A 12,880-nucleotide genomic window follows, 5' to 3' on the forward strand; every position below is an offset into this window, starting at 1 on the left:
GACGACATCACGAGGCAAAAACTTTTTTTTACTGTCAAAGAGCTCTATGTCATCGCTGGCGAGAGCAGAGCTGCTTTCATAATTTCACTGTTTGATAAATCTAATGCACAACAGATGAAGACAAGTGCACTGGAATCACAGAATTTGTCAAATGAAAAAAAAAGCATTAAAAGGGGGATTAAGAATGATTTGTGATTTCAGGAGCGTTTTATTAAACACAATCTGTGGGTCTTGGAACCCCCTTGTAAGTGTGATCCATGTGTCTGGCGTGCATGTGCTGCGTCTCCTCTCCTGGAAGTCTGCAGCTCCGCGTCTGTGACAGTTCTCCCTCACTCTCCTCCGGCTTGGGCCTCGCCTCGTCCTGCTGGGAATACACGGCCTTGAGTCTGAAATGTGTTTACATCTTGAGCATGTAACAAATTATCTGCTAAGACTAACTTTGCGTGACTTGGCAGAAGCCTTCACCTTGCTCAGATGTTGTTTGGGTCAAACGTATTTCAGGGGTTTGCTCTCTCAATTTGACTGTCTTTATCTGACAGGGGTTCTCTAAGCCAGATGTGAACCCGGGCAAAAGGTAAATCTCGTGCTCCGGGTCTGTCTGTGTTTTTATGCCTGCACGCACAGCTTTATATACGTGTGCATGAGCGTATGGGAGCCCTGCCAATATGTCTGTGCTCTGACCAAACTCCACTGATGTGCAGTTTAATACAAATTCAGAGGGAATTAGTGAAAGAAGGATGTGGTTTTGATCTCTTCCATCACAAATGAATAGATTTATCCTCTCAGATCTGACCCTCATTTATCAGACTGAGTTTATTTATGCACATCATAAGCTTCGGGCCGTCCAAGGACTCCAAGGACGTTTTCCCAAATGTTTCTTTCACAACATGTGTTCAGTTTTCTGACGCATTAGAGAATCTCGTCATTCAGTCATTAAGATGGGAAATGGACTGCTTAGTATCTCCAGAGCACTTTGGTAATAACTAAGTTTTGCAAAGGCTGTGGTATCACATGTACAGAGGAATTACAGCGTTAGAGGCCAAAACAACCTAACATTCATAAAATGATTGTCGAGATGAGGTTAAGACGAATCCCAGGGCAGTTGTTTTCCAGTAAGAGCAGAATCACTGCAACTCAGAGATCATCTCCTTATACTCATATACACACGTATGCTTGGAAATGGTCTGAATCCGGATTCAGATTATTGATGAAAAGATGCAATTAAACAATGAGGTCATATGTCTTACTAATGGTCACATGCAAATATATATAAATAAAGAACTTGTTTATGTCTCCAGTCTGATTTGTTGAGTAAATGAGGGCGTATTCATTTTTATGTCAAAGTGGATCAGCGGAATAAAATCCCTCTTCATCCTACTCCAGAGCTGCTCAGCTTCATCGTTTCATACGTGGCAGATTCTTTTGCTGAAATTACATGAAGCCCTTTCTTTTTTACACTAACACTGAATAAAATGACTTAGTATTAGTATACTAATATACTAATACTAATACTAATACTAATACTGAGCAGCTTTGTCCTATAGGACAAAGCTGCTCAGACATGTTGTTGCTACTTTATCAGGTGGCCGGTGTGTCAGCTGACATGTGGAGGGACTGGTGACAAACGTTTGTACATTTGGCCGGAAAAAAGAGTTCCTTATATATGACCCGACCCAAAAAGAAATGAAAGTTCACCATGACTTTTAATGACTGTATGAGAAATTTAAGTAACTTCATAAGCTATATCAATATGTTGTGTCTTTTTTCTTTCTGACTGGTCAAAATGAATGCAATCAGTAATACTGTGCTTCAAAAGTTTCATAAATAAAGCCAATAACTTACTGTGATGTGGCTAGGACTCAAATATTATGAATATTATGTATATAATATAATATATAACATATATGGTGATATCCTACAGAGAGAGTTGGCCTTTAGGAATTAAATGAGAGGGGGATAAGTTGTGATAAAGACAGTATGGATAATACAAATATCTATTTGTACTGTTGTAACATCTTAACAAAAACTAACAACAAAAATAAACACAAGCTGGCACAGTACTCTCAACTCTTATTGTGAAGGGGAAGAGATTCCATATCTTACACATTCTTTATGTTGGTAACATTTTAATCATGATATCTTTTCAACAGCAGCAGCAGCAGAATATTTTAGTATTTCAAAATCACACCTTGAAAAAGAAGGAGGGCGTCAGTGAGCAGCTACAATGCATTTGACCAAGAGTCTGATTTTTAACAAAAGAAAGACAGAGGGATGGAAACAGATCATCAACAAACAGATGCTCCTGCAAACTCTCATTTCAGCCAGCACGTTGTTGTAATGGTATTTATTGTGCCTCTGTTTTGTGTGCTACGAGCACCAGTACCATTAAAAAAAGACAAGTCCAGCTTGCTTCAGCACGTCCACAGTACGTCGAGCCAAACCTCTCCTCTGGAGCTGAGTGTGGACGGGTCTCCTCATCTGGCTGGGTGCTGATCATCCTTAGAAAAGAATACAGTCCTGACTGTGCCTTTATATATATATACTCATGTATTTGACTGTTTAATGAGAAAATACATTACCGTTTTTTTTTTAAGGAAATATAATAATAAACTCAAAAATAACAATAACGTGGAGTAGACTTTAGTGTTTTTACAGTTTGTGTCGTGGTTTAAGCACTTTACAAATATTTCCGTATTTCCTCGTTCTTCACTGAACCCAATCTGTCGTTTTCTCATGTAAAAAACGACAACACATCATGGAATACTACACAACTTGTATACAACTTGACGAGAGTGGAGTGTGATGTTCGGTACTGAGTTTACATGTGTCTATTGACATATATAATATGTGGTGGAAATCATAAGCTGTTCGAGTCCTGTTGTCATTCCACCCTCCGCTCTTCCTCCCTGCATTTCATGGGGATGAAGTGAGATGCTATGTGCTTCCTCCTCGTCTTCTTCCCCCGCATCGGCCGTCCCTTCTGAGACAGCGCTATGAACATTTCTTTGCCGTTTTTTGTCCACTTGGCCGAGGAGTAAGCGTTGAAGTAGTTTTCTAGGAAGACCTCTTTGAAGTTGCACTTTTCATTGTAGGTTTCCTGTCAGGGAAAAATATAAAAGCTTTCATCATTATACAATCTGCAGCATTTGTCTTTATTCTCATCAGTGCTTGATCACTTGCGCCATTAAGGTTGTGTTTTCACCACATGTGCATTTGTGTGTTGGGTTGTTACTCGACAGATTTCTATAAAACTTGGTGGAAGGATGCAGGAAAGAACTCGTTGAATCTAGAGAGATCTATATGAGAAAAACCAGGGACCTGTATATCGCTAATACCTATGAAAAGGTGAAATATGGCGGTGATCCGGATAATGATTGAGATTTTTGTGACCCGATATACGTATTTTTAGGTGAGTTGACCTTTATTCAGAACAACAGTGTGCAGAACGTTTTTGTATAGGTATGTTACTAATCTCAATATGAAATATGGTGATAAAGTGGCCTTAGCGTAGGTGTGTGTTCCCTCTATTTGACTGTGTTGTGTATGGTTCTTCTGACTGAGGTCAGACGTTACCTCTCCTTGCAGCACTCCAGCCTTGGTCATACAGATATAGAGCTGACTCTTCACACCTTTGATGGCCAGGACGCCCCCTTCGGACACGGTCCTGATCTCCAGGATACCTGCCAGACAGTCAGGAGAGTGAGACGTATTACAGAGCAGATAAGACCTGTCATCAACGTCCAGGGCTCAACATTCATCATCATTAACAAGCGGGGATGGAGGTTCCTGTGGTTAATCAGGCTGCAGCCGCTCTGGCTTCATTCAAGCTTTCGTTAACTGGCCTGGGTGGCCGTTACACGAACCACAACCTATGGTCGTGGCACATATGGGAGACAGATTAGGCCTCGCTCTCCTGGGATTAAGAAAACTACCTCCTTGCATGAGCTTTGCACGCTACACTTAAGGGCTGCTTTTCAAATACGTGGGAGAGTAGAAACACTTATCCTCAATTTTGGTTTCGTGACAATCTATCAGGAGACTATACGGGGAATTAGGTTCACGTCTCCGGAGTAGAAAGGTCTGAGATTCACCATATTTGAGATTGGTGTTTAGCTTCCTTTAAAACTAAAGGAGCTAATAATGCACTTACAGACAGACAAACAGATTACTGAACATTAGTCCATGGAAAAAGTGAAAGGCATGTCTTACCCTAGAAAAAGGCTCTTAAATGTGCAATTTACTGTTCAATCATAAAAACTTTCTTGACCTGCAAAACCTGTAATCGCAGGGCTTCGGAGTACAACATAGAAATATGCAGCCCAAGGTTCCAAGTCACAGACTTAAAAATAACAGCTCGAACCTCGCCGTTAATTTTTACACATCGCAGAGGCTCCTTGGTTTGGCAGGCGGAGATAAAAGGGGGAGAAGACTATTAGAGCTTTTCAGACTGACATTGAGCATGCTGCATTTTTAGCATCTGCTAGATCACAAACAGATGGCGCTCTCCCAATCTTGGAATGTTGTTTGTGCTGTGCTTGCACTCGATATTTGACTTAATATCACCGCCGCTTACGAGGATTTGAAGTGAAGTTAAAATTAATACATCTAAACCCGGACCCCCCCCCCCCCATACAGTAACATTTTGATTCATCGCATGTCTCAAGCTGGGATTTCATTATAGCTCTGTCTCTTTTAGCACTTAGGCTTTGCTCTTCCTATAGTGTTACATGTAGCAGCTACATTTGTTTGGTCTATGGTGGGAAGATGGAAACACATTTCCACTGTTAACATCGTGGACGGTCTCCAGCTTTCCTCAGCTTGAACAGATTTGTCGTCACTCGCTGGTCCAGCCCCCGGACGATGTAACTAACGTGGGGGTAATCCCCGGTTCTGCTTTTTCCTGAACAGAGTTAGAATCCGGTTGTTTCCATTACTGGGACATTACAGACAGACTTCAATTTGAGATGAACATCGGCTGCTTCGTGCTAATTGGCTCACAGAGGTGACATGTGATGAAAATCTTATTGTAAATATGTGTTTGTACACAACAAACATACGAAATAAGAGATTTTCTGTCTCTTAGTTATTTGTATTTGGCTCCAACTGACACTAGGTCTGTCAAACACTGACCTGAGGCACAGTGGAAAACTCCCAGTCTCTAACTTTTAGTTTTAAAGACCATCTCTGATTTCCAGTTATCATGAGTTTAAACCAGTTTGATTAGAAGTGGTTTTCAGCTCTTTGCTGTGGTTTTTATTCAACCTTTATTGATATTTCATTTTCACAAGATGTTGAATTTGAACATGTAGTTTCATTAGTTTGTTGAGTAAGTAAATCTACGTTATCTTATACTTGGGTTTGTATCCCTTTAAAGGTTTATCACTACTATTGAAAAGTTGAAAAAACATTCCAGTTACAAAAGCTTCAATGATTAAAAGACTCAATGTTTTAATGCCAAAACAGCCCGATAAAATGTAATAAAGTTAGTAAAAACTTGTTTTGTGGTGCGAGGGTTGAGCTCAAATTAAGTCTTTATTCTTGCAGTGAAATGAAAGAAGCAACAGGTTTCTCATTAAACTTTCTTTTTCTTTTCTTTTTGTTGTTTTGCTGTCTCATCATGCAATCACCTTTTCATGACTCCCCCGCTCACTCCCCCGAAAAGCACCAATCACTGATTTATTACACATATATCGGCCCCACGCTGGCTTCTTCAAAGGCTCGCTGCTTTAGTTTCCGTGAGGTTTGAGCGTGCGATTGTCGGCCGCATAAGTGGGTGTATCAATTTTTCTGTTCTTTGATTGCCAGTTGTTGCACAAGCATCTTTTCCATGAGGCATCTCTCGCTCTCTCTGTCGAGCCAACATTCCAGCCGCAGCCGTACTGTCAGACCAGAGGAAATGATAACTGCGTAAAGCATCCTCACAATCACAGAGACTTCCAGTGGCATCTAAGAAAAAAAGGTGGTGCTAAAGTGAACATTTTAACACCATATAGTTTTTAAACCTATTGAACCTGGCCCATGAATAAAAGGAACCATTCATTAGTAAACCAGCTTGTATTATTTTACAGTTTTTACAGTGCAGTGTGAGTTTTTCATATTTTTCTCAATTTCCACACTGTAGGTTTATGGGAGAGTTAATAGAGCTGAACCAATGTGAGTGTACCAGTGTGAGTCCGAGGTCACAGAGCCCTTGGACCTGTCAGGTTTCCACCATCTTGAGGTGTACTCCATCACAGCCTGTGTTTACATCGTGTTATGGTTTAAAAAGCCAAAAACCCCACCTGCTTCATTTTACCTCTGGCACTTCTGTGTCTGCTCTAACACAGACACTTGGCCCATTAACACTGTGATTACACTGTGGAGGACTGTGGACAATAACACCTCCCACGTGCTTCTGTCACCCTGACAGGCCAAAGTTTTTTTTCACTGGTTCAGTGGAAAGATTTCACAGCTCAACTCTGCGAAGCACAGTTAACAGCACTTCAAACTCCTATGGGCAATATCGTTTAATGTTTCTAATGCTAATAGAAACCACACAATCAGCCAATAAGAGCCATCCTTACTGTTGCAGTCGGTGGCATCTTGAGTCCCAGTGATGTTGCCCCTGTCGTCGATTTTCAGGAACCACTGTGTACGGCTGAACAGCTGACGGATGCGCACATCTCCCCCCTCCATGTAGTCGTAGTTCCTGGTGTGGCGCTCGTGTTTGGAGCAGTTCATGATGGCAGCAAGTTGCTCTGGAGTGCAGTCACTGTAGACCACACGCACGCTGCCCAACAGGAAGATGGCATGCAAGTACAGTCCCGAGAACGGATTTTGAAGGTTCCATGTCAGCATCCATTTGCGCATTATAATACAATGCAGTGGGGATCAATGAACAACATACTGAAATGCGTGCTAGAGATCTGTGCACTGTCCCTCAGCCCAGCGAGCCCAGGTTGGTGACCCCGGGTGTTGTGACCTCCGGATCCCTGTTTCCGCAGCGTCCCTGCCCCTGCTCCTGCTGGGAGCGTGAGACTATGATGGTGGGGGAGACTTTGTGAAGGTGGTCGGGGGAAGCTGGACAGCGGTCTGAAGAGGGAGACGATGGGGGACGGTGAGACGGTGCTTAGTCCTCAGTAACGGTGCACGTTGACTGCTCCATCCTCTTGAGACCATAGTCCGACAAGGGACGTCATAATCCAGCTCAGGAAAAGTTACATACAATATCACTGTGAAAAGAAAAAACACGGAAAGAGTTAGATTATTGCGGCCGGAATAATGTTACACCAGAAGTTAGAAGTGAGGCATTGAAGTTAAAAGATTATTGCTAAAGCAGCTTAAAAGTATAAAATATTCTCTTGAATTCATTACATTTCATTGTAGAGTTCCCAAAAACGTTCATACCACTTTCAAACAGCCTCTGGTTTTGTATTTGAATGAACATGTGTTTAAAGTCTTTGAGCCCTAAATCAAATATTTCTGTGGAGCTCTTTGACAGTCTCCTTGACATGGAATATTAAAAAACAATTTCTTCACAAGTCTACAAGTCTGCAAGCTCTTCTCTATCAGTACACGTGTCCTTTCAAGCACACAAACTACGCTGCTTCTTTAAAAAAAACAAATGTGACTTACATGAGCTCCGCAGGATGACAGCAGCTGACCAGAGGTGTGTTCCCCTCCAGCAGGAGCTTTAATCTGAAGTGTCTGTAGTTCTGAAGCCTCGGTGGTAAACCTGGTCCAGTGATGCAGTAAAACTAAACAAGAGCTGGGAGCTTCTGTCAATTCCCATGGATCACTGCCTGATTCTGGCAGGCCGACTCTGTGCATCTTCCGCTGTCGCCGTGCACTCTGCTTAGATAAATGCCTCCCGCTGACCTCACTTGAGAGCAATTAGATCCCAACCAGTCAGCTGTCCCTGGCCGAGAGGCAGTGGAGAAACACCCTCTGCCTGCTCCTCGCTGTCTCTCACCCACTGGACATGAGAGGGAGCTATAAACTCTCGGAATACCAGGCTCTCCTCGGTATGCACTCCTAAATACTTCAAGAACATTTGCATACGCACACACGCTCGCCCGTGCAGAACTCACTACGGCATCTCTTTCGTCTTTTTTTTTTTTCCTGGAACAGTGTTGCACTCGAGCAGTTTTGAGATGTGCATGTTAGAGATCCCCCAGTGACTCACGTTCATTTAGCTGGTGGTTAAGATAGTTGCTCTTATGACTCAGCTTTGAAGAATTCTTTCCCTATCATTTCAGATGTCACAATTAATTAGTGGTTTTACTTACTGCACTGAATCCGTGGTGAGGATTTATCGACCTGGGGTTAAAAAGAACTTCAAAGACTCCCCTTACGTCTCATTCTTATAGTGTTTGTAACAGTGGGGAAGTTATGGCTGACAGGCATCCATCCAAGAGGAGAAAAACAGAAGACGTAACTGCTCAAAGCTACTCATCTCCGTGTCAGGGGTCGTGCACTCTTTCGCTTTTCGTGTTTGTATTTAACGTCCCTATTTACTACCTTACATACCTGGCCTTTCCTTGGACTCGCCACTTCAAAAGTTTATATGGGCCCTAATGATGTGCTCCCCCGGGGAGGTCAGGGCGGCCAGCCTGAGAGTGAGGGACCTCTGGCCGCAGCAGGTCTCCTTCTCGTCTCTGAACTGGGGGTCGTAAAGACCTGATCTATTAGGTGTCATTCTGGCTTGTTCGTCTGTCCCTTCTGCTACTTCAGAGACGGTTCACACTCTGGCCTTTTGGACGTCTAGGTCCAGGAAACAACACCTAATGCATCACTTCAGGCAGCCCCCATATTAGAAAATACCAGAGAACTAGACAATAAAATGATAGCAAGATCATTCCATTATATACTGTTGATGCAATGCTGCATACTGGCAATAAAATGTAAGAGGAGGATTGCAGTTCATGAGAATTTTACAGCACCATCACCCATAAGTCTCCACCTTCTCATTGCAGTTGGATTTGCGTGACCCCGAGCTGCTCTGCTGTCAGGGGAGAGCAGCACCTGGTGCAGTCTCGCAAGGGAAATTGTTCCCGAGAGAGGGGCCAGACAGAATGATTCCAAGACCCCCATGAATTGGCCTCTATATAAATGAGTGACCTTGCCTGGAGTTGGGGAACTGGGGCCCCCCTCCTGCCGATGGGCCTGTAAGAGGAGCTCACAGGTGAGTCCGTGGGGCCTGGTCATGCTCAAAGCAACGCAGGGTCTCCATATGGTCTCACTTCCTGTTCAAAGTGTGGTGTAGTGCCATGCCAGCTGGCTGTGAGCATAGACTGCATATAGTAGTGTGGATTTAGAGTCTTCAAAGTAGTGATCGGGGGGCTGCAGTGACGAGGTCCCGCCCGTACACACACTCACCAAATCACAAATTAGTCTCAGCTGTCAATCATGATGTTTCAGCCAAGTTTATTTATAGCAATCAAAACTATTGGAAGATGAGTAAACAAATATACACCAATGTGATAACAACGACTTTGAAATCTCATTTAGTTTTGAGGAAATATTAATTTGACGTCAACTTTGACTTTTTACTTTGGTCCATGACCCTTAAATCATTTACCAACATGGATGAGGTGGGATTTATGAGCAATACTGCTGCCAGCCACTCGGTTGCAATCAAGATACTTTGGCTTAACTTTAAGGGAGCCGTTGTGTCGTCCATCTTTATAACGCACTGCATAAAGTATGAAGGACTGTTTCAAGGCTTCAGATTGTCGGATACAGTTTCCTCTAACAGACAACTGCAACTCAGGAATGAAAGCCTGACATACACTCTGTCCTTTTCCAGAGATGCCCAAGGTGAGAGGTGTGAGGGGGTTAGGGAAGGTGACAAATCCCCTGGCTGAGTACTACTGGGTTGTAGACTCATCCAGAGGACAGTACTGAGCATAACAACTTCTGTCTATGTCTCTGAGCTCTGTGGGTGGTGTCCTTTAGAGAGTAAAGCCTGAGGAGCGAGGGGCTGCCTGCCGGAAGTCAATGATGCATGTAGGTCAAGAACTTTACCTATCGACTGATCTCTGTCCCACATAAATGAGAAAATGTGTCTTCAGTTTTTCTTCAATAGTAAGATTGAGTGTGAAATTAGAAGGTGAAGTATTTAAATCATTAGTCTTTCTATGTTTTGACCTTCACATACCGTGTGGCCATGTACTTGGAACAAAAAGAGTAGGATAAAAGCACCATGCACCAGATATCTGGAGTCAAACACTGAGACATCCGAAGCAACTCAGACTAGAACTGATGCTCCTTTATTTTTAAAGTTGAGGTCAAGTGATACACTATATATCTCCCCATGGAGGCGTTTCTGACTCCAACATGGTGCAGACTGAAAACATGCTTGAAGGATTGCATATCACATTTGGCTCGGATTCACCACAGAATCTCTTAAGAAGAGCTCGACAGGATGCTACAGAGGGATGTTTGCGATTACTTCCCCAGCGGGACTTGTTCGCACTGTAAAGATGAAGGATGGACGGCGCTGCCACTCCATTACTTCCTCGCCAATAACTATCTGCAAGTATCACTGTGCAATCTGCATCCTCTTTTTGGGGGGGACGGTTCACTTCCAGTACTGTCAGTCATCCACACGCTGACCATTTTTATAGTATTTGGCATGAGGGTGCGATGATGTAAGAACGGCGATTTGCTTATGTATCATCAGATTAGCAGTTTATCAACCCGTGAACCTTGTTCTGTGGAAATAGGCAAATGATGTCCAGAGGGGCAGCTTGAAAACTGAGCTCTGGGAAAACGTGAAGGTTAAAAACATTGACTGAAAGGTCCAAAAGCATCTTAGCATTAAATATTCATTTCACGCTTTGTGGAGTTTTTGAACCGTCCCAACTTCCCAGCTTAAAGACGCAGCTTGGACCTCAAATGATGAGGAAAGGGGAAACGAGGAGGTTGTAGATTTGGCAGACGTCTAACTCTAACCCCTTACCCCTAACCCCTAACCCCTAACCCCTAACCCTCCACGTTAGATTAGGTTTTATCCTCTGAACGGATTAAGTGTTGTTGTTACAGGAACTTCCTTTCTGAATCCTTCATTGCAAAAGTAGTCCCCTGTGGTGGTTCTCTTACTGTTAAGGTCTATTGCCATCAGAGCACAGATTTTAAACAACACAACTAAACACACTGTTCTTTTGAGTCTCTGTGTCTGGTTTATTACCCTGAACTAGGTAATTTTTAATTTCTTTTGTTTTTTCTTGTCAGATATTTTGCAGCATTACACAAAAACTGGTTGACGGATTTTGACGCAACTTGGTAGAAGGATGCATCATGGAACAGGAGAGAATGTTTCCCTGGGAATAATTCATGTATCTAGATGAAAGTGATCAGGCAATGATATCTATGAAAGTGTACAATTTGGTGCTGGTTGATTTAAAAGGACATTTGGACCTAGGCGGAGGTATTACGCTCCTCTTTGTAGTTTTTTAACAAACTATTTAGTAGTACAATTGGTATTGGTGGTGTTGTCATGGTGCAGTGTTGTTGTGTAGTAAAAAGGACATTGTGGAGCATTGCCGGCGTGCTACAATAAAAGCGTCACATAACAACGTCAAAGAGCTTCTAGCATTCCTGGAAACTGAGACGTGAGAGCTGCATGTGTGTTCTCAGTTGACACATCGTGTTGGAATATATGTTTTCAGAAATGACTTGAAACTTGCTTGTTTGTGTGTGTGTGTGAGCGTGAATGTGTGGTCCAGGCATTACTCATGGTGCAAGGACCTACATCTGTTTACACAATCACATATACGTGTTTTCCTTCTGGGAACAAAAAGCAAGTCCATAAAATGTACATCATTAAATGTGAGGGCATTTAAGGTCAGATTAGGGTTGAGGGCAGGGTTAGGGTTGTATGGTAACTCTGTGGTAAGTTTACTGGAAATCAGTGTAAGTCAATGTAATGTCCTCTCGAGTCATAGAGACATGACTGAGTGTGTGTGCGTGTGGGTGTCAGTGTGTGTGTGTGCAGGTAGTTTGCTTTTACAGCCTGAATTGCTGCCTACTGCAGTTCAACGATCAAAGGCCCAGCACTGTCTGGAGTTTACAGTAGCATAGGAAGTGCAGTGGCCGTGAGGCAGGCTCATACTAGACCTGCGTGAGTGAGCCTCTTTAAATCTCAATGACTCTCTGCCCTCATCCCCGTCCGTCCGTCCCTGCTCCTCTGTTTATCTCCTTCTTCTCTCCCTCTTCTCCTCACTGTTATTTGCTGTTTTGACAAGCGGAGGTCAGTATCTAGAATCCTGCAAACCCCTTTTAATTGATTCCCATTGTTGGATGTCAGGTTTAATGTTGCTGAGGCCAGTGGAGACTCAGCGAGGGTTTGAGATGATTGCAGTGTAACACGCAAACATGCAAGCTCACAATGAACTCAAATCCCACTCGGGCTCTAAATTCAGACGAAGCCTCAGCTCCGGTCTCAGAGTCCTCCGTGTCTCCGCCTGCTTCGTCCAGCGTTAACGCTCAGGGACATTATCATACCCTGTTTTTTATGAAGTCTTTGGCCCAGATGATGTGTTACTTTTCAAACACGATTGTACTTTAACAAGTTTTCATTGTTATTACCAAAGGAAAAACTTTCATTAGTTTATTTTTTTTGTGAATGAAATCCATCGCTGTCTGGTTTCGTCTTTCTGGGACCTTGTTTCAATTAAAATGTTGTGATGCCGGTCGCACACACGCACACATGACTTCACCGCTCCGAGGCTCGACACGAGCAGTTGTTCAACAAGTTGTTTCCAATCCCTCCTATTCAGGACAAAGCATCGCTGCGAGAGATTTATGACCCTGATGTAGGCCATCTCGTGAACCTCTCGGAGTGTGAGCACATGAATCCAGAATTTATGATAGTTTCCACTATTACTGCTGCGACATC

The 12,880-nt window shown here is 43.1% G+C and overlaps 1 protein-coding gene across 1 annotated transcript; it reads right to left on the reverse strand.

Moving 5' to 3' along the window:
* Positions 1-2,130: 2,130 nt before the first annotated feature.
* fgf7 (fibroblast growth factor 7) lies at positions 2,131-7,914 on the reverse strand. The gene is made up of 4 exons (XM_062393096.1): positions 7,615-7,914; positions 6,564-7,211; positions 3,574-3,680; positions 2,131-3,097 (listed from the first exon to the last, which is right to left on the reverse strand). The coding sequence occupies exons 2-4, from the start codon at positions 6,847-6,849 to the stop codon at positions 2,882-2,884; spliced, it is 609 nt and encodes a 202-aa protein (XP_062249080.1). The 5' UTR covers positions 6,850-7,211; positions 7,615-7,914; the 3' UTR covers positions 2,131-2,881.
* Between the last annotated feature and the right edge of the window lie 4,966 nt (positions 7,915-12,880).

The sequence above is a fragment of the Platichthys flesus genome, chromosome 1 (genome assembly GCF_949316205.1).
Source record: "Platichthys flesus chromosome 1, fPlaFle2.1, whole genome shotgun sequence".
NCBI lineage: Eukaryota > Metazoa > Chordata > Actinopteri > Pleuronectiformes > Pleuronectidae > Platichthys > Platichthys flesus.

Coding starts and splice junctions, on each gene's coding strand:
- fgf7 (XM_062393096.1), bottom strand. CDS start 6,849: ATGCGCAAATGGATGCTGACATGGAACCTTCAAAATCCGTTCTCGGGA. Junction 3,681..6,563: donor AGATGCCACCGACTGCAACA/GTAAGGATGGCT, acceptor ACTGTCTGGCAG/GTATCCTGGAGATCAGGACC. Junction 3,098..3,573: donor CTGGAGTGCTGCAAGGAGAG/GTAACGTCTGAC, acceptor TTTCCCTGACAG/GAAACCTACAATGAAAAGTG.